Genomic DNA, 23,394 nt, shown 5'->3' on the forward strand with positions numbered 1-23,394 from the left:
TGAATGTTTAGCCTTCAAATTAAGTAAGGGGAGAACGAGGTACAAATGTGAGTATACATCAGAATAATACTGTAGTCTTAGTTTTGTGAACATGCTGAACCGAAACAAAAGTTTGAGACACCTTGTAGGGAGAAAAGGCACAAAGGTGAGTATACCCCGATATTATGTTGTAGTGTCATATTTTTTGAATATTTTATTTTTTTAATTTCTTTGATATCTTCTTGATAATCGCGATAACAAAGAAACTAGACGGTATTACTCTTTAATATGTTTTTCTATGTTTCACATGTGTGATGTGACGCATGTCGTCAGTTAAAACACATATTAAAGAATAATATCGTCTAGTTTCTTTATTATTAAAGATATCAGAGAAATTAAAAAAATAAAATATTCACAAAATATGAGACTACAACAAAATATCGAGGTATACTCACCTTTGTGCGTTTTTCTCCCCCTACAAGGTGTCTCAAACTTTTGTTTTGGTTAAAACACATGTTAAATTACCAAACCGTCTATTTTTTTTTATTTCTAAAGATATCAGGGACATTCAAAAAACAAAATGTTCACAAAACATAAGACTACAATACAATTTCGATATATACTCCCATTTGTACCTCGTCCTTCCTACAGGGCATCTCAAACTTAACATAGAAAAACATTTCTTTTCTTCCACCCGGTATAAGTACAAAAAAAAAGTTTGAGTAAACCTTTGCATAACTGTGTAAATACTAAAGAAAAGTCTAAAATAATAAAAAAAATTAGCGGAATCCGTTAATCTGTTCACAAAAAAATCTGCTATAAAAATTCAGCAGAATTTTCTATATCCCTAACTTTTGACGAGCAGTTTATATGCACTGTCATTATTAGCACAAAATAAATCAGTAATTGAAAAAATCAGCACTTAAAATATCTTAAAAAATCAATTGTAGCATTTATGTAGGTATACATTCATAAGTATTTTTATTTAAATATAATAATGTATAAAATTGTGATGAAGGTCAATCATATAAATTAAAACAATTTGATATAAGACAAATTACCTACAATGTAAACTTCTATGAATTATTCAGGCAATATTTTAAATAATATAACGAAAGTTTAACCTTAACATAGTAAAAGTAATGACACAATTTTTGTTATTTTTGTCATTTATTTTTCAACTTTTCGCTATTTAGTTGTTTTTCTATTCTCATACTATAATATATCAATTATGATGTCACTACCTGTATCATAATGAACTTCATTATGATACAGATTTTCATTACGATACACATTTTTAACCAATAGAATCGCGATATGGCATTCGCGATAAAGGTGGCACACGCGTAGTGACCAATGGTGAGTCAAATACATACGCTTTGACAGTTCTCAATATGTAAACAAACTGTCAAACTGACAAACTACTTCATTTGTTTGCGTTACAAAATTAATAAATTTGAATTATATTTTTTGTTGTGAATGATCATAGAAAAAATCGTGTATACAACTTGCATTTAATTATCATTATGAAGCTCGTACTCTATGCGAAACTAGTCGCTAGGCGGCTTTGAATTGTAACATATCTTTTCGCTTCATCTACTAAACTATTTTTAAGGCTTCAATATTATAGTTTTCTTTAGAAAAAGAAAATGCATAATGCATTTTCCAATGCAAGTGCAAACACAAAAATGAATTTTTTGAGTTAAGACACTTTTAAACGGGATGTACGAAATAAATTATAATGATTGTAATTTCAATACATATAATTTTTATAGAAAAATTCAAATTCTTAGTTAGTTCTTATTTGGTTTGTTTTGTTTTGTTTTGTTTGTTAATCAAGTAGTTTGTATCCAGTGGCGTAGCTGAAGATTGCGGGGCCCCCGCGACCATTTTTGTGGGCCCCCGTATTATAAACATAACGACAACTAATAACAGTATAATTACTAAAATATGTGTAAATGACAATATTTGGCCGTCCTTTAATAAGTCTTCATTAGTTTATGAATAGACATCTTAAAACTACAAATAAAATATGGAAAATAAAATATGGAAAGTTAGAATAAATAAAATATGGAAAAAAGAATGGAAAAATATTACAAGCATGTCAAAAAATTTATATTTTTCTTTACATCAAGAACTTCCTCCGCCACCTGAATACATATTTAAATATAACCTGCCAAAGCAATATATTTCTACTATCGTCAGATTAAAAACTCGACACGGGAAATATGAGGCACATCTGCACAAATTAGGAATAATTAATTCATCAGTATGTTTTTGTGATAATGTTTCGATTAGAGATTTAAACCATATTTTCTTGGAATGCAAAATTAACGAGAGATATATAAATCAATTATATTACAATTTACGACAAACACAAGTTCATTTTCCAATTAGTATAGAATATCTACTAAGTTGTCATAAAATGGAAATATTTAAATTACTCATAAACTACTTAAAAGAAACAAATATAATCATTTAAGTGAAATACGTATAAATATAACAAAACTAATACTTTACTACAAACCTATCAGTAAGTTGTTGCAATATTATATCTAAATTTACATTGAAAACATTAACTACAAAACTTTTTTTGCTAAGAGCTATTTTTTCGTCGTAGCTATGAGCTCGTCGTAAATTTTTTTTTATACGTTTTATCCGTCTATTTTTAAATTCCGGTGTAATACCCCGCTATTCTGCTATTCCTGCTGCTTTTGCTAAAGTTTCGGAAAACGAATTTCTCATTTCTAGAAGATTATCACAAGTTTTTTCAAAAAATTTAAGGGCGACCGTTAACTCTGCCGTTTCAGATTGCAAAAGTGTTTATGTTAGATTAATAAAGTTAAGTATTTTAGATTGAATAGTAATGTTGACGACAAATTCAATGCTCTAATAATGCATTAACTTCTAATTTTTCATCGTTTTTAGATAGCAATGCAATTTTCGTTAAAGATTTCATTACATCCTATCTTTTAATACTTGCACTAAACAAACAACATTTTTAATTATATCCTAAAAAAAACAACTCCTGTACACCAACAATGACATCATTCAACACTAGGTTAGATTATGGGATGCACAATGAACATAGGAAGATGTTTTTTCAATGTCAATTATACGCCTTTGTACGCCTGAATATACACCACTCATAACCTTTGCCCCATCATACGCCTTTCCTCCGCAGTTATGTACGGAAAGGTGCATTGATTGTATAAACTTTAAAATTTCATTTACAAGACCTTCTGCACTTTAGTCTAACATGCGAATAAATACCAAAAAACTTTCAACAACTTCTGCTTTAGAAGATAAATTATTTTCGTCGCAAGTTGCATACTGGAAAATAAAACTAAGCTGATCGTGTTTCGAAATATCTTGAGAGGTATCAAGAATTATTGAATAAAAATCATTTTTTTTAATTAAATTAATCAATTTGTTTTCAGTTTCTTGAGCCAGCAAATTTATAACTTCGTTTTGTATTTGGGGGCTCAAGTAATTGGTTTTTTTTTAAGTTATTGTTTTTATCGATTAATTTAGCTAAAATACGATCATATTTAGCTAGTAAAAGAACCACCGACAAAAAATTACCTTTTTGGGATTCACTTTCATCTAAACTACCAACATGTCTACGAAAGTATGAAACGCTAAATTGCACCCGAAAAGAATAAGAGTTACGTCAATTACCCGCTTCATTATTTCCTTCCAAATTCCCTATTTTGATGCATATTAGGAAAATATGTTTTGGTCCCCAATTTAAAGAAAGTAGAAGTATTAACACAGCGAACGCCACGCGAGTTCTATTTAACTCACGCCTTGTTTGACCCAGGCGCTCAGTGAGTTAAATATTATTCACATTAACATTGAGATTCTGAACGTATAACCTGAAGGCACAAACAAAAAATTTTAATGTGGCGGTTAATGTGTTAAGCTTGAAGGCTTTAAGGGGCCCCTCCTAACGTCGGGGCCCCCCGCCATGCGGGCCCTGCGGGCCTGTCAGCTACGCCACTGTATGTATCTGTCAACTGTTTTCAATAAAAAAAAATTTCTGCTAAACTTTAAGTAATAATATTTCTTCTTTTTCAGGACTTCAGTAACTTCGTAGACAGAGGATTTTATTACTTCAAGCATGATAAGATATCAGAAAATCTCTTCGTAATGGACGAAACAAATTGGAAAAATATTCGAATAAAACTAACCCCTACATTCACGACAGGAAAAATGAAAATGATGTTTCCGCTTATAACCCACGCATGTGGACAAATGACGAAATTCATGGAACAATTGGTCGAAAAGAAACAAGACATCGATCTTAGAGAGGTAAATCTTATCCATATAACTCTTATACATTTTTATGTTTCATGATTTTACCTTCTGTTATAAGTAGTGTAACAATAGGGATGCTTACTCCGAAGGGGGTTGGGGGCTAATTGATAGGTACCTACTAACAGATAAGGTAACTGATAACTGATAAATATTTAACACAATATATAGAACTGGAATAATACCTAAGGAATGGCTCCGTTCGACTTTTATACTACTTCCAAAAAAGGCAAATACAAAGGAAGGCAACGAATATCGTACGATAGCTTTTGATGAGTCACGCTCTGAAACTATTCTTAAAAATAATCCATAATAGGATCTATAGGAAATTAGACGTAGACATCAGTAACACTCAGATGGGATTCAGAAAAGGGCTGGATACAAGGGAAGCTCTGTTTGCAATGAACGTTCTCTCACAAAGATGCTTAGATATGAACCAAGAAATTTACACCTGTTTCATTGATTTCGAAAAGGCCTTTGACAAAATACAGCATGAACCACTAAGGCAAGTTCTAATAAACGAAAGTATAGACAGCTGAGATATTCGAGCTATATTGGAATCAAACAGCAAATGTGAAGGTTGAGGGTAGGCTAACAGAAGAAATTCAAATCCGTCGAGGAGTCCGATAGGAATGTATCTTATTGCCACTTTTATTTAATCTATATAGTGAAGCCATCTGTCAACAAGCACTCGCGGAAGAAGATATTGGTCTGAAAATAAATTGAGACGATCAACAATATAAGTTATGCTGACGATACGACTCGAAAATTAATTTGAAAAAAACTAAATTTATGGTAATCGCGAAATCAAAGAACATCAGAGCTAATCTTATAATAGACCAGGCCCCTGGTTATAAATGGGCAGAGTGGGCATTTGCCCAGGGCGCCAAATTTTTGGGGGCGCAAAATAAAAGAGATAATAAAAATAAATTAGAGAAACAAATTATCCACTAAAAAATATCTGAAGTCTAGAAAAAAATCTGTCACTTAAAATGCTTTGTACAAAGTAGGATCTTAAAAGTATAATTTTAAGTTGTAATCTTTGCTGGAAGTGTGAATTATGTAGAAATATATGTCTACAGTTTTGTGTATGACAGACGTGTTTTCTTGTTATTTACTTTACTTCATAAAATATAAGTAACGTAGATCATTATTTGCTTTTACATTATAGTAATAAAGGGGGCGCCAGTAGACCATTTGCCCAGGGCGCCAGTCATCTAAGCCCGGGGCCTGTAATAGACAATACAGCGACTGAGAGTGTGTCCTGTTATAAATATCTAGGGGCTTGGATCACACACGATACTGATCAAACAAAAGAGATTAAATAAAGAATAGAAATTGCTAGCTCAATATTTAATAGAATGCGCAAACTCTTTTGCAATCGCAATATCAACATAAAGTTACGAATACGAATGCTGCGGTGTTATGTCTTTTCCACCCTGTTATATGGCTTGGACACTAAAACAGTCAACCATAAAAAACATCGAAGCATTCGAGATGTGGTGTTATATACGCATTCTTAAAATATGGATGGACCACGTCACTAACACGCAAGTACTCCAAACTTTAGACAAAAGATGCGAAATTATAAATGAGATAAAAACTAGAAAGATGGAATACTTGGGGTGCATTATGAGGGGTGAAAAGTACGAACTTTTAAGAAATATCATGCAGTGCAAAAGAAGTGTGGGAAGAATAAAAATATCGTGGCTTCGAAATCTACGTGAATGGTTCGGGTGTAGTTCGATTGAACTTTTTAGGCACGCTGCTAATAAAGTCTTAGTGGCCATGATGATTTCCAATCTACGCTAGGAGTGGCGGAGAAGGTTGTGAAGAAGAAGAAGAACAGATAAGGGGGAAAGACAATATCCTATTTTGCGGGACTTCAGATCTCGAATGACCAGGCATACACCGGAAGCCATAATAACCATCTCAAACCATGTTACTATATCTTCAAACAGTCGATTCGTTTTGGGTCGTAAGAACCTCCACTTTCAAATCCTTTACAAAAATGGACCATTGTCCCTAGCCAGTCACGAAAGAACACAAATCATTATAAGAATCCCGTACTCTAATCTGGTAACTACAATTCTTTATTGCCAGGGTAACAAATCAAACCAAACAACGCTTTCATCAGCACGCTCATATTTGAGTTTGGACCGCGTGCTTTTTTGAGTTTTGTGGTCTTCGTGAAACTGATCTGAATTCGCTTCGGATTTGGCGCGTCCTCTTCAACCTCTGTCTATCTCACCCCGAAGCATCGAATCGGGCCACCTCGTGAATTTTTTCAGATTCCAACCATACATACATAATTGGAAACCTCTTATACCCGTAGGTGTCGAGGTGTACAAGCTCTCTTAAATTTTGTCTACAAATTTACGCCACTCTTTTCTGTCTCTAGCTTGTGCCTTTGCCTCACTCCATGTCTTCCCTCTTTCTTCGAGAATCACGTTTATGCTTTTGTTCCATGTTTTTCTTGGTCGTCCTCTACGGTTTTCCCTATTTTTCTCGCTTCTCATATCTTCTTCACCTGTCTAGTTTCGTTCATTCTGATAATGTGTCCTCACCATTTCAGTTTCTTTTCTTCTACTTTAACGTTTAGTGATTTCGTTCCTAGTTCTTAACTAATGTCTTCGTTTCTTCTTCTGTCTGTTCTTCTAACACCCATCACTTTCCTCAAATATTTCATTTCACTTGCTTGCAGTCGCTTTGTTTGTTTTTCGCCAACTACAGAGTTTTCTGCCCCATAGGTTAATACAGGTTGGTACACTGTTTCGTATACGATCATTTTAGTTTTTGTTGTTATTTCTTTTCTGTTCAAGAAGTTTTTGTAAAGTGCATGATATAATGTATTCTAGTTGCTCAGTTTATTTTGGCACCAATCCAGTGGCGTTGCGTGAGTGTCGGCTGCCCGGGGCGGAAGACAATTTTGACGCCTTCTTATTTAGGTATTTTAATTTAGGGGGAACGGAGCAAAATGCAAAATTTTGGCGCATGTCAAAATTTTCAATGTGTTTTAAATGTATTAGTTTTTTTCGAATGCTGAGAAAACTAATAAGTATTTTTGAAAAACTTAAACGCAGAATGAAAGACTACTTTATTACCGAGGGGCGAAAGTCCCTTAGAACAAATAAATAGTTTCTCTTGAATGAAATATTGGCAATTAAAAATCACACAAATTTTTTTCTTTTATTTTCACCCCCGTAACTTATTCAAATAAGCCTTATAGAAGTTTTGAGGGACTTTCGGCCCTCGATAATAATTAGAGATGCATCAAGTCAAACTAGTTTGATTTTATTCAACAAACTTAACTTGACTTGAAAACCAAACTTTTTTGAAAGTTTGACTTGACTTGATTTCAATATCTTTATGGCTTGATTTGAAATCAAACTTCTTCAAACAGTTTGAAGTTTGAATATCATATTGCGCAACCTGTTTATTTCCAATTCTAATTGAGAGCGTACCGACTTTTGTTTTGACTTATTTTGATAGGTCTGAATCTGCTACTTTGCAAATTAGTTTGTAGTTCATATTATTAAGAAGTATATGCTTGGCTTGTTTATTACGTTCGCTTTGAAGTGTGTGCTTTGTGAAATAATATCTGAACCTGAATATTTTTTGGCTCAGAATAAGTACCAGATTAAATTGAGTCTGATTTTGAAGGTATTTCCAGTGCAAAAATTAAGAGAAAAAATCTGCATACTTGTATTATGTAAAAATAAAGAACAGCGTTATAAAATGACAAATAGTGAACTAATTCTTTAAGACGACATTGCAAAGTCGCAAAAAATTCATTAAAGCTACTCTATCAAAAATATAATATTTTGTGATTCCTTCATAAATTTTTGTTAAAGGGGTCGTTCAAGTATTACGAAACCCAATTTTTGAAGCTCTTATATCCTCTTTATCCCATCTGTATCTTTTCATCTTTTGTTGTGAAGAAAGGTCCAGCTATTTATTGCAAACACGTGTTACTGTGCTTGATCTGGTTAATACAAATTTTAAGATTTTTTCATTTGAATACTATTGTCCTATTGTAACATGAGCGGAGCGTGAAGGGACAATATAATACAATCCAGGGGTTCTATGTAAACTATAAACGAAAGTTGAAAAGTTGATTGGAGATTGGAAAAGGAGATTGTGATTCCGTAGTTTTTTTATTTAAGTTAAAAAACAATGTTACGTATCGCGCTGTTCGAACCCCCTCCCCCCCCACCCGTATAACGTGCCGTAACGTTTTACATGGCCCACCCTCCCCCCAACTTGCGTTAAGTAATACAGGAAAGCTTCCAAAATAGATTAAATTACACTTGGTATGATAAAAAAAAAACTATCCAACGAATTCTTTGTTTTAATCTAGTAACACTCAAATATAAAAAAGTTATATCGATAAAACGAAACTTGCCAGCAAGCAATTCTAAGTATGCCGGAATTATTTTCAAAAAATTTACCCTATTTTGATTATAATCGCTTCCTGTATCAAGATACTTTTATGTGGCACTCATTGTAATTATTAATTTTCTTATCTTAATTGGCAACTAACATGTCAATCTCGACAAAAAAGTATATCTACTAAATAAATTATTTTTCAAACACTTTCAAACTAGTTTGACAAAAAGTTTGAATTTTCAAACCTGTACGATTGACCAATTTGACTTGACGTGAATTATTTGTCAGAAGGATTGACTTGAGTTTGACTTGAAATTAAGTCAAACTCAAGTCCAGTTCAAACATTCAAGTCAAACTTGTGCAACTCTAGTAATAATGTTATCTTTCATTCTGCGTTTAAATTTTTCAAAAATATTTATTAGTTTTCTCAGGATTCTCAGAATGAGTTACATTTAAAACACATTGAAAAATTTGAGATGCGTCAAAATTTTGCATTTTGCTCCGTTCCCCTTAATGTATATATACTATACATTACATACATCAATCATAGAGAACTTTTCGTCGAGAACAGTCATCATTATTTTGCATTATACAGGTTAGATTTTAAATAAAAAAGTTTTACAATAAAGTTTATTAATACAAAAATTCTTTTACTTTAACCAATTAGACACATTGATTTAATTTAGGTACCTATCAGTTAAGATTCGGTAGGTACACCTTGTCCATCGACAAGCTTAAATAAAATTAATTTTTAATTGGAACTAGAACGATACTATAATGTTATATTTTTAATTTTATTGAAAAATAATATGAGTATTTGTTAGAATTAAAAACAAAACTTCTGTCTTCAATTAAAAATTTATACGTCTACTTTTTTTAAGAGTAAAGTATTTTATTGCACCGTCAATGTCTATCGCATCACACACCTCTTGTTCAATAGAAAAAATAGACAAATTAGTAAGTCTTATTGTACTTATTGTCGATCTTAAATAATTTTTAATCAACTTCAATTTTGAAAAACTTGTCTCATAGCTGGCATTGCTTATAGCAACTGTGAAAAATATTCGGAACATTATTAAAATATTGAACAGAGTATCTTTCAGCTTGGATTTAACAATAAATTTAAATAATTCAAGTGAGTCTGCATTATTCAATTTATTTTTGTTGCCTGTAGCAGCAACGAGAGTCCACAGTCGAAGTCTTTCCAGCTTGAAATCCTGCTCATCAATTTCGTCAGATGCGTAGTCTAGATTACATTCAGTGTTGTCTGGATCTAATAATATAGCCGCCGTTAGATAAGCAAACTTATCCGTTAAATTCTGTAGTTGTTGAAAATGCTCACGAATTTCTACAATAACTCTATCTGATGAAGAAAACAGCTTTTGTCTCAACTCATTTTCACAAGACAAGTTAGCATCTCTAGTTCCGTCATCAAAAATATGCTTTCTTGTTATGCGCCTCCGAGGTTTTATGGAAATTCTAAGCACTTCACACATATTTTTTGCATAACCTATAGCGCCATTTGCCCATTCCTCTCTTTTCTCTGTCAATATCATCTGCAAAGCATTTAGTTTCTGAGTGCACAATCTTATGTCAAGTCCCCTTGTTTGTAAATATTTTTGTGTATCGTTCACTTCATGTAGCACCGGTTGTCACAGGCCCAAACAACAAAGAAAGGAAAATGACTGCATCGAAACTAGTAAAGCACCTGCATCTGTCCTAGTGTTTAAGTTGTCACCTGCCTCTGTCAATTTTTCCAAAGTGACGGAATGTCTTTGTAATGATGCCATGTCACATTTACGGCATGTCCTTTTGCACTCCACCGCGTGTCTTGAACCCTTTTTAAGCTTTTCCCTGTAGCTGCTATCAGAACTTCGCAACGATGTGTCGATGAGGAAAAAAAGAATAGCAACGTTCTAAAGTGCCGAAAAAAGTTACTGAATCCACCTCAACTGAGGCAGCGTGTAAACAAACTAGGTTTAACGAATTATTTGAGTAAGGTACGAATTCAGCTTTAGGGTTTATTTCTTGAATTCTTTGCTGAACTCCTGAATACTTTCCAGCCATAACAGCAGGAATATCATACGCTTGGCCTCTGCAGTTGCTCATATCTAGGCCATCAGCTTGAATCTTGTCCAAAATCACACTGAATAACGTATAAGGTAGTAAAATAATTGCTGATGTATGTAATATAAGTTATTCTCGCTGATTGTCAGTCATACACGGGTAATTCCCACAAGCAGTATAATACGTTGTTGCCAGTCGCTACAAAATATCATTCAAAGAAAAGGAAGTCCGAAAGTAATGAAAGTAAGTAATGAAAAATTCCGTGCTCCTTTTAATCGGTCCGAATTTGTAGTTGCGATAAAGATATAAAATGGTTCAAATATTTACAAAATATTTTTATTATTTTTATTATTAAATTTGACCGTCCCCTAAAAAGTGCTGCACGGGGCGGGCCGCCCCTGCCGCCCCCACTACGCTACGCCACTGCACCAATCTCGTCTTCTTGTGTTCCTTTATTATTCAAACTTATCCCTAAGTACTTGAATACTTCTATCTGTTCGATTACATTTCCTTCAATGTTAATGTTTATTTTTGTGTTGTTTTTTGTTACTACCAGTGCTGTTTTTGTAACAATAAAGGTTCCGGTACGCAATGTTTCGGGGGGTCTGGGGAGGGTTCATAAAGGGGGTCTGCCCCCGGGAAAACTTTTTAAATTTAGCCTCAATAAGGGCGTTTTAAAGCTATTTGGAAGCAAGGAAGAGATTCAAGAATTTGTTTATAATTTGGTTGTTTTTTTATTTTTTGTCCCAAAAGGTGCCGGTACGGCGTACCGGCGCGTACCGTCACAAAAACAGCACTGGTTACTACCATCACTTTAGTTTTCTCAGTGTTTACTGCATAGTAAAAATAATACCGCATTATATTCCAACTTACCTACCGCCAATTTTTATTAAATGTCTTATCCTTTTTTAATTTTGCAGTGTTTGGCTATGTTTACCACAGATGTGATAGTATCTTGCGCATTCGGGCTCAACAGTAACTGTTTTACAGATAAAGAAAACAAATTCAGAAATATAGGCAAGTCGTTCTTCAGTTTTAAGGATGTATTACTTGCAGCTAAAGTATCGTTGATGAATTATGCTCCGGAGCTAGCTTTACAATTAGGTATGTTTTAATTTGTTTTGGAATTCAAAGAAGTTAGTTAATGCGAGTACAAGTATAAACATAGATAAGGAATAATTACCTAATGGTAAAACTCAAATACGTATTTATGACTATGGTCATCATCAGTACGGTGCAGTCAAGTTAGAATAGAAAAGAATTAACCCGGGAAAGGATCGCTATAGGAGAAATGCGACCATTTTCTGGCAAAATGTTCGAAGACTCTAAAGTTCCAGAGTAGGGATGGTCACTAGCTCGAGCTTAGCTTGGTTTGACAAGCCGATCTTCGAACTCAAGCCGGTTTGTTTCTTGCCAGCCGAGCTTCGAGCTCGAATCAAAGTTTTTGAGCTGAATCAGAGCTGGAGTCGAAACGAGCCAAGCCTTCCTTGACCAGCTTGTCAATATTTTAGCAAATACTCTAATACACTTTCTAATTCATTTAATTGTCCGTGTCCGTTTAAGTGTCCGTAAATTATGGAATAAATTCGAGCCGGATTCGGCTCGGCTCGACTCGCAATATTCGGGCCGAGCCGACACGAGCTCAACCCGCAGCTCGAAGTTCAAGCCGAGCTCAAGCTTGTCAAAACCTCTGCTCGGCTCGGCTCGAGTCCATCCCTATTCCAGAGTTACTGGAACTAGACATCCACGGAGGAAGCTACAGCTACCTGTAAAAAAACGTCAGAACGTTTTATAATAAAAAAGAGTTAATTAATGCGTCTACTATAAAATATAGATGAGGAATAATATAATCAATGGTAAGACTGGCATTTCAAGGTCTTTTAACATTTTGCCACTAAATGACTGAATTTATTTGTGGATTTAAACAATTCTGTTGTAGGAATTCCAAGTATGAAAAAGGAACAACGCCAATTTTTCGTCAATATAATTGGTTCGACAATCGATTATAGAAGAAAAAATAACGTAAGAAGGGAAGATTTTCTTCAATTGATGATCAACTTATTAGATCAACCAAAGGATGCTCCAAATCATCTAACGTTCGATCAAGTGGTAAGAGAGAAATACATATATTACTTATATACATGTAGGTACTACAGGACTATTTATATTTTACAGATAGCTCAAGTCGGCATCTTCTTCGTGGCAGGTTTTGAAACATCATCGTCAACAATGACATTTGCTTTATATGAGTTAGCGAAACATCCAGAACTACAAGACAGACTTCGAGACGAAATTAACACAGCTTTAAACGACAAAAAAGAACTAACTTACGAGTCCATCAACGAAATGAAGTACCTTCAACAAGTTATTGATGGTTAGTGCAGATATTTTATACAGTAACGAAACTCCACTTTCAAAATTTTTACAAACTTCATGAACAACCTCACAGCAGGTCCAGGACATACACATTGTAGATATCCTGGCTGGATATGTTTCTTTGAACTGTCCTCCTACGAGATCTGGCAATTAAGCTCCAAGAGTGTTGGCACCACATCTTTATTTTGCACTTTTTTTTAATTTTCCTGTTTCCCCCATCACTATAGTCTCCTTTCCAATATACTACTGTGATAAGCAATGCTGCAATGTGAAATGTTTAGTATCAATTTTACGTGAACTAAACCCCGTATATCGAAGAACATATTGTTATGATCTGCTTCTTATTAATTTTATATTATTATTTATTTGATTGATTATTTAATTGTCGCAAATCATACATAAAAATGAATAAAAAATCTCAGGGTGCCTTTTTATACTATTAAAAGAAAATCTAAATTATCTCACGTTATACTTATCTTCTCTCGTGGGTTCAGTATCTCTTAGTTGATCCTAATCGGGATAAAATAGGGAAAAGTAATAAAGCAAAATATTAAAATAAAAATACAGAATTGTCTTTTATTTATCAAAAGCAATACTCTAAAATCTATCAAATCTAAAACCTGTGGACACAGATGTCCGAATGAAATTTTTACCACTTAAATTTATTATAGTTAAAAAAACAATTAATCGGTTTGTTCCCGATGACTTTGGTAAAACAAACTAAACAAAACAAATTTATGTATTCGCGAGATTAGCTATACTTTTAGAATTATTGGAATTTTAATTCATATGCATTTTACTCAAAATTATAGTTTCCGAACATAAAAATATCTTTCACATAAGTTGACTGACCTTTTTCTTCACTCACTCTGATGTCTTCTCGTGACCCAAAAACAGCTCTCCCTCGTTGTCTATGTTAAAGGCTACTCATCAAAGCCCTCTCCGTTCTCCAGCTTTAAAACTATCAGCATACCAGCACCAATTCTCCAACAAGCCGGGCCTCTTTTGACACGTACTCGATTCAAACAAAACTCCAAAAATTCTCTGCTCTCCTTCTCACAATAATACAGAATCAAAGAGGTATTTCGTCTCAATTTGATCTGTCTCTCGTTCCACTTTTCAACACTATTCTCCACTATCAAACAACCACTGGTACTTGCTAACTGCTTATCCACGAAAACGTCGAACTGCTCATCAGCGATGCCAAAAACATAATGACTTCTTTTTCAAACTCTCTCAATCATTCAAACCACTTTTCCCCTTCCAACTTGCCAAGAATCATAAACAATCTTTTCCATTCGACAAACAAACAGTCTTTTTCAAAATTATTCCGACCATCCTAATTACTTTCGGAGAAACCTACAATATTTACTCGGTTTGAAACAAAGACATTAAAATTCCAAACTTTCTTTTAAAACCACTTTTCTTGAAAATGATAATTACATCCAGCTGTGGATTCTATAGTTTCCGTAGTAAACAAACTTTCTCCATTTTAAACCTAAATACATCGTCCTTTTCACTTTAAATATTCACAAAAGTCTTTAATGGTTCATCGGAAAGCTCATTAAAAGAGAAATCCACTTACATCCAAACTAAATTCTAATAAATATTTACAGCTCAATATACAGGGTGTATCAAATTTATGTGCCCGCGTTATAAAATAAAAAAATTTATTTTAATTTTCATTTTGCCTTTGATTGATAAATTGAAAACACAATAAAATATAACTTCATTATTTGTTATTAGACGTCGAAAATAATGTATGTAAATTATGATGTAACACTCCACTCAGTGGAGTGTTATTGTTCTTCTCCTTCCTTATTATATGTAGGCTTTAAAGCCTGTTTCTTCTTCAATATTAGCCTTCTAAATTGTTTAAATTATCGCACCAACTTTCTCTTGGTCTGCCAAGCCAATACTTCTTCGTCCATTTGGTGACTTATCTCGGGCTATTCGTACTATCCTATCCTCTGCCATATTCTACTAATGTGTTCGTTCCTCTCCTGTTTCCGTTTTGTCACCCATCTATTTATGTCTTCTACATTGCATGATCTTCTTATGTTTTCGCTTCTCTCCCTATCCAACAGACTTTTCCCTGATATTCGTCGGAGTATTTTTATCTCTGTTGTTTCTAGTAGTCGTCTCGTTTTAGATGTGTCAGGTCTTGTCTCCGCCGTGTATGTCAATATAGGTCTAATTGCTGCTTTATAGATCCTTGCTTTTGTGTCTTGTCTTAGGTGTTTGTTTTTCCAGATTGTGTCATTAAGAGATCCCGCCGCTTTACTTGCTTTTCAGCTTTGTTATATCTATTTCCAGATATCTAAACCTTGCTTCCTGCTTTATTATTTTCCCATCAATTTCGATTTTACATCATAGTGGGTATTTAGATGTTGTCATATATTTGGTTTTTTCTGCTGATATTATCATGTTGTATTTCTTGGCTGTTGTATTGAAGATGTGTGTTAATCTTTGGAGGTCGTCTTCTGTCTCAGTGATTATTGCGGCGTCGTCTGCATGCGTTTACGTACTACTTCTATTATTACGTCCATTATTATATTAAAGACCCTTGTCTGACTCGACTTTGTACTGGTATAAACTGCGTTAGTTTTCCATTTATCTTTGCCTGTATTCGATTATGAAAGTAGATATTTTCGATGGTTTGTATAATATTGATTGGTATGTTTCTTCTATACAGTAAATGTAAGACGTATTCGACTTGAATGCGCTCGAAAGCCTTTGTCAGGTCTATATAACATAGATATGCTGGTTTATTGTACTCAATGGCCTTTTCTGTGATTTGTCTCAGTACAAATACGGCGTCTACGCAGGATCTTTCGGATCTGAATTCTTGTTGTTCATCTGATAAAGTTATTAGTTTATTGATTTTGTTGGTTAGGACTTTTGTGGTTAGTTTAAGTGCGGTGTTCAGTAGATTTATACCTCTATGTGTGTTATTATTTGTGGTATTAAATTCCATAAACAATGAATCATTCCTTAAAATAGATAGATCTCTTGTTTATGGAATTCCATACTTCGAAGAAAATCACTCCGCTGAGCTGAATGTATTAATGAGTCTCTTAGAAATATTGTAGTACTATACCGCTTTTCGCTGTATAAAAACAATTACATTTGATATTACCTCTTTCGTTTGTCCAGACAAGAATTTACCCTCTAGTCTTGATTGAAAATCCATGTTACTAATTTAAAATTCAAATCAATCACAATAACAGCTCTTCCAACTCAGGTAAAAGAAAAAAGAATATTTTTTGTCGCAAACATCAAAAAGATCAAGTCTCAAACTATATTTGACAAATAGTACCACTAACTACATTTACACGGCAAGCAAGACCAGTAGCACCGGAGACAACTGAAGGAAGTATATTATATGTTCAACAATGGACGCTACATGCTATGTGATGGTGATGATTATGGGTCTGATCACAGCATAAATTCAATACTCGATATAATATCTGTAGATCTAAAATACACCAAATTAGAAGAACAGCTGAGTAAAGTTCAATTTGGATTCAGAGCGGGACTCGGAACGAGGGAAGCACTTTTCAGCTTGTAAGTTCTAATACAGAGAGCCAGGGATGTCAACTGCGATGTGTATGCATGTTTCATAGATTTCCAGAAGGCATTTGATAAAGGCTCACATGGAAAACTAATCGATATCCTAAAAACATCAGGACTCGATGGTAAGGATATAAGACTCGTCTCAAACTTATATCTCCAACAAAAAGCAACAATTCGATTCGAAAATGAACTGTCCGAAATCTTCACAGTCGAAAAAGGAGTTAGACAGGGTTGCATACTGTAACCAGTATTATTTAATATATACTCTGAAAACATCTTTAGAGAAGTCTTGGATGAATCAGAAGACGGTATTGCAGTAAATGGACAACTTATAAATAATATTAGATATGCAGACGATACAGTATTGCTGGCAGATAGTGCGCAGGTGCTCCAAAAGATCATGGATAATGTTGTAGAAGCATGTAACAAGTACGGCCTAAAACTACATTGTAAGAAGACAAAAATAATTATCATTAGTAAAAACACCAACATAAACGCTCAAATTACCGTAAACAATACACCTCTAGAGAGAGTACAGAAAATATGCTATCTGGGCTGCAACATTAAGGATACTCGGGATCATAGCTACGAAATAAAAAATCGTATTGAAAAAGCCAGAAGCTCTTTTAACAGTCTTAGGAAAATTATGTGCAACTTGTTTAAGTATCAATATACGCATAAGAATTCTTAAATGTTACGTCTTTAGTGTCTTCCTCTACTGAGTTGAAAGTTGGAGCCTGACAGAAGATGCCATAAAACGGTTAGAGGCGTTTGAAATGTGGTGCTACCGACGTATGTTGAGGGCGTCATATATATATATATATATATATATATATATATATATATATATATATATATATATATATATATATATATATATATATATATTGCATTTGCGTCCCTCGTGGCTTCTGTATAGTTTTGACTCTTCGTGACTTCCGATCAATATACAGCGTGTATATTAACAAGAATAATTTCATACAGTTAGCGCTCGCTTTGGCATCCGTTATACTGGCAACAATGTACTTATAATATCAAGTAAAATATTTAACCTTGGTCGTGTTTATGTGCAAATTTAGTTGTAGAACCCAGACAAATTCTATTTATAACTTTTGCCAATTAGGTGGTTTTGCTCGGATATACGATAAGGATTTGCTGTAAATTGTTTGTTTTCGTTTTTTTATACTCTTAAATCAGGTTAGAAAAACGTATTTCTTGGGTGTAGTTATGAAAGATGTATTTTCTAAACTTTTAAATTTTCTATTTTATTTCGATGGAAGAAGATTATGGATTTCGGAAGATTTCGATGGAATAAGTTATAATGTAATATACTTAGCAATACCACTATATACCCTTGACAACTGTTTATTTTTTAAAGTTAATAATTGTTTGATGAGCCTTTCGATAGGTTAGGTTAGGTATATTATTAAATTTTATTTTGATAAATAATCGGTATTGTTTCTCTCTCTCTCTCTCTCTCTCTCTCTCTCCCTCTCTCTCTCTATCTCTTCCTGTAATCCCTTCCCAGCGCATCCTTTTCTGTTTTATTCTTTCGAAATTTGCTATACAAGTATTTTCCATTGCTCTCTGTTTCTCGCTCTCTGTTGGACTTCTCTCCATCTCAGGCCAATTCTTTCATGATCTCTTATTACAGTTCTTCTTCAGCTATTATCAGGTCTTCCTCTTCTTCTTCTTTCGTCTGGTTGGTATTTAAGTGCTTGTTTGGTTATATTATTTCGATCCTTCCTCAGAGTCCGTATAATCCATTTCCATTTCCTATTTTTAATCGTGACTGTTATTTTCTCTTGTTTTGTTCTTCTCCGTAGATCTATGTTTTTTATTTTATCTGGCCAGTATATTTTTAGGATTTTCCTCAACGATTTTTTATAAAGGTTTGTAATTTTTTGCTAGTTGTCTCTTCCTGTAAATAATTTGATTTTGGTTAATTCTGATATATCGCGTGTGTTCCAGTTTTTCCTTAATGCATTATGATTATATAATGAGTGCATATTGTGCCTTTACTATCCTTTTTTCTACATCTGATCTACTAAATAGCTTTATCTCGCTAACTGTTCACTGTAATGAAAATCTATGCACAAGGGAATTTTACTTATTAAATAATAAGCTACAATTTAGTAGTCCATATTTTTTTTCGTATCTCCAGTATTTTCGGAGATATTTTGAAGTAAAAGGTGACAAATAGGAAATTGCAAAAAGTCAATTTTTCTTTAAACTCCACTTTTTCTAAAATTGGGCCTTTTAAATAGGTCAAACTTCTTGGGTGTATTGATAATACGAATATAAAGGGAATTACAGAAAGGTGAAGACCAATTTTTAATCAGTAGGGTAGTTAGGGGGTTGTTTTCACTGATTTTTTCATAGAGAATAGCAGGTACCGACATTTTTTGATCATAAGTCGCTTAATTTTCATGCTAGGAGCTTGATATTATTATTTTTTGAAAGGTCTATCATTATACTTAAAAAGATTATTTAAGTTTAATTTAATTTGTGTTACTAAAAGATGCATTTTTGATATCTACAGTTTTTTTGATTAAATGCATATTTTTCGAGGTATTCTCAAAAAACCCTCTATAGTGGAGTCACTGAAGGTGGATATGAGCTATTACCTCCGATTTCATTGAACCTCCATCGATTTGTATGAAAATTGGTGAGTGGTTAGAGGCTATCTCAAGGAACAAAGGTGACATGGTGCCAACTTGCGCTTTTCCCCTGGGGTTGGATGCCACCCCTTCTCGGGGGTGAAAATTATTTTATTAAAAATAACCCCATAATTCGATAGAGAAGCAAATTCTAAGCAAAATTTATTATATAAAGTTATTAAAATAAATCAAAACTTTTTGAGTTATTAAAGATCAAAGATTTTAATATTTCTTGAGAAAAATGCATGTTTAAACCGATTCTTCATCAATAACTCAAAAACTATAAGTTTTTACAAAAAAAGTTATTATTACTAAAATTGAAGCTATAAAAAATGAAATAAACTCCTTACTAGAAAAACCTTTTAGTGTTAACTAAAAGTGAGTTATAGGTAATTGAATGTATATTTTTTTCGGCGAGTAAAAAAATCTACGTATTCAAACTGAAATCACGGGAAAATGATGCATTTTATAACATAAACTTATTAAACATTTGTCAAAGTACTTAAAAATATATATCAAATGAGACCCCGAACATGTTGATAGCATTAAAATTTATGCTCCAAAATGTTTTCAAAATTTATCTTTTAAAAATGTCTCCAAAAAATGTTACGGTTTTTTTTTAATAACTCCGTTCATTTTTACGATGTCAGGTTCATCTGAAAACCGTTTAAAAGCTAATTTCAAGAGCTATTTCACCAAGTTAAACTTAATCTCTTAAACTCCTTACTTTTTTAAAAATAAAACGTTAAATGGCCCCGGTTGCATGGTTCTCACAGCAAAATTTAAGATTTAAACGTTTCTATCTCGGTTATTTTTTACCCTGTAGAAATAATAAAACAGGTAAAGTATTTGTCACAAAAAAATCTAAAATTTGGTTATATATTATTTTTACGTGTATTGAATATTTTTGGAGTTATTATCAAAAGAATATAAAAATAACAATAATTTTAAAAATTATAATTTTTTTAAATTATACCTTTTTTTCAAAAATATGCATTTTAAACCGGTCAAAATTATTGAAATCATTACTTATGCTAATATGAAGAAGTTCTTATAAGGATTATTATAGATTTTATTTTTTGTGGAAATCGCGTATGATTGATTTTTCACTTTTTCTTAAAAAATTCCAAAGGGTTCTCTTATTTTCATCATAACTTGCTTAATTTTAACGCTTTTAACTTGCTTCGAAGCTCATTTGATAGGTATTCTGAAGTACTTTGACAAATGTTTAGCAGGTACATTTTATAGATTGCATCGTTTTCCCGTTATTTAAGCTTGAATACTTAGATTTGAGTACACGTCGAAAAAAATACACATTAAATTGCCAATAACTCTTTAATAACTTTGATATAACATTAGTTTAGTTCTTAAAGTGAGGAATGTATTAAATTTTTTTATACAGCGGCATGATATAGAAAATGATCCTTGGACTATTCCCTACCTTCTGTGAAAATTTCAAGTAATTCCATGCTGGACAAAAAAATTGCGAGTCAAAATGCTTCATTTCCTCGACTATAGAAGGAGGAGAAACAATCAGTAAATGTAACGAATATAAATACCTGGGTATGAATATGAAAATCACGAATGATGGAACACTGGACGGAGCCGTTAAAGAACGAAATACTCAGGGCAGGAAAGCAATTACGCTCCTAAACTCAGTACTCTGGGACAAGAAGATAAACAACCAAAACAAGAAAAAGATCTATAACGCAGTAGTGAAAAGCATTATAACATACAGCTGCGAAGTATGCCATATGAAGGAAAAATCAAAATGAATGTTAGAGGTCACCGAAATGGATTTCTGGAGAAGGGCTGCAGGAAGATCAAGAAGAGAACATGTCACCAATTAACGGATACGAGAAATAATGAACGTCACACATACAATAAATGATGAAATTAACGAAATACAACTACGATGGTTTGGTCACGTACAAAGAATGCATGAAGACAGAATACAAAGAATAATACTATACACTTCGCGCTCGTTTTGGCATCCGTTATACTGGCAACAATGAACTTATGGTATCCGGTAAAATATTTAACCTTGGTCGTGTTTACGTGAGAATTTAGTTAAAGAACCCAGACAAATTCTATTTATATCTTTTGCTATTTTGGCGTTTTGTCATAGAAAATCGGTTTTATATATAAAAATCTTTTAGAATCCTAAATTTTTTCTTTAAACACTTGCTCTGTATGTGAATGAACAGGAAAAATTATAATTTTATAATTAGGTAGTTGTATTTTGCTTGACCGGTTTCACAAAGTTTGTATTTGCATCATCAAACGGTTTAATAGAATTAGATTTTTAATGGTAATGGCCAATGTTACACTAAAAACAAATAATATGGAGAATAGAAGATTATGTAAGGTACATTCCATGTCAAATCAATCAGGCAAAAAATTTTGGATCTCCGATTTGTCTGAAAATTGGTATATAGCTTCTGCGTGACGTAAAAATAAGATATTTAAGGTCAAAAAATCTTCTTCTTTTTTTCTCAAAATGTTATTTTATGCGATTTTACAGTGATTTGGTGTTTATTTAAACAAATTTGCAAATACAAATTTCTGTGACAAAGTATCAATGAAAAACATAATATTTTAATAGAAGGGACTCAAAACTGTCATCATATGGCATTATAACACGTTATTTTGATTCAAAACAAGGTTTTGATCAAATTTTATAGTGTAGAAAACGTTAAAATACCGTTTTTTACATTTTTCTCCATTCCCAAAATACATCGTCATCGATTTGGCTGAAAATTTGCTCACAGATAGCCAAAATATAGGACTTTACATAGTTGGAAGGATTTGAATTATATTGCAATACCAAAAAAGTTACATGCAGTAATATCAAACTCAAAAGTATATTAGTCCAGTCGTAATAGCATTTGACCTTGCATGCCGAGCTGCCCAAAATTTTATTTTTCTAACCTTTAGGGGAGTCAATAGTAGCCTAAATTTAAAATCACGAATGAATTCCTTCTTTACGTTAGCCGCCATCTTGATTTTAAACGAGAACCTGTTTTGCTCAATATCTCAATTTTTAACTTTTCGACAAAAATGGTAGAAACTGAAACTGTTCCTATTAATTTTACTATTTACTATTTACTATTTACAATTACTATTGAAACTATTTACAATTACATATTACAATTTCTTTTTAACAATGTTTTCCATTGATACTTTACGATAGAAAATGCAAATTTGGTTAAATAAACACCAAATCACTGTAAAATTGCATAAAATAACATTTTGAGAAAAAAGAAGAATATTTTTTGACCTTAAATACAGTCGGAAAAATGAAAGAATACCCATGAGCGATCACCTCATTCACTTATTTTGTATTTGCTGTCTTTTTCTATAAATAACAAACGTTAGTAATAGAAAAAGATAGCAAATACACAATAAGTGATTGATGTGATCGTTCATGGGTATTGTTTCATTTTTCCGACTGTATTTAAGTTCAAAAAATCTTCTTCTATCCTAAGGTCTTCTTATAATAGCTTCTGCAACCTTGTTTATCCAAGTATTTTCTACTCTGCGTACGTGGCCGTACGGTACGTGGCCGTACTTGTACGTGGCCGTACTTGTACGTGGCCGTACTATTTTAGTCTTCTCTCTTCTATATATTGCAGGGCATCTTTTTCCACTTGCATTCTTCTCCTTATCTCCTCATTTTTTATTCTGTCTCTTCTGGTGAGACCACAGCATCTTCTCCAGTATTTCATTTCGGTTGCCAGAATGCTCTTTTGGGCTTTTTTGTTTATGACCCAAATTTCTGCGGCATATGTTATGATGCTTCTTACTATTGTTTGGTATATCATTTTTTTTATTTCCCTTAATGTTCTTATTTCAGATTACATTATGGAGTTGTCTGATGCAAGATCTTGTTTGTCCCAATCTATTTTTTATTTCTGCTTCTGTTGTTCCGTTTTTCGACATTATAAAGCCCGAATATTTAAAATTCTTCGTTCCTTTTATTTCTACTTGTTCTTCTATTTCTAAGTTTTTGACGTCTTCTTCCGATATT

At 32.9% G+C, this 23,394-nt stretch overlaps 1 protein-coding gene across 5 annotated transcripts in view; it reads left to right on the top strand.

Annotated features, from left to right (window-relative positions):
• Positions 1 to 23,394, top strand: part of LOC114347172 (probable cytochrome P450 6a13) — a 152,453-nt gene that overhangs the window by 67,898 nt on the left and 61,161 nt on the right. For 3 of the 5 annotated variants that reach the window (XM_050649926.1, XM_050649927.1, XM_050649925.1), the window contains 4 exons: positions 4,060 to 4,293; positions 11,673 to 11,856; positions 12,692 to 12,861; positions 12,928 to 13,126. The exons of the other annotated variants lie outside the window; for them this stretch is intronic. In XM_050649926.1, coding sequence (XP_050505883.1) covers positions 4,060 to 4,293; positions 11,673 to 11,856; positions 12,692 to 12,861; positions 12,928 to 13,126 — 787 coding nt within the window. The remainder of the gene's footprint in view (positions 1 to 4,059; positions 4,294 to 11,672; positions 11,857 to 12,691; positions 12,862 to 12,927; positions 13,127 to 23,394) is intronic. 5 annotated transcript variants of the gene reach the window in all.

This window comes from Diabrotica virgifera, chromosome 4, assembly GCF_917563875.1.
Source record: "Diabrotica virgifera virgifera chromosome 4, PGI_DIABVI_V3a".
Lineage (NCBI taxonomy): Eukaryota > Metazoa > Arthropoda > Insecta > Coleoptera > Chrysomelidae > Diabrotica > Diabrotica virgifera.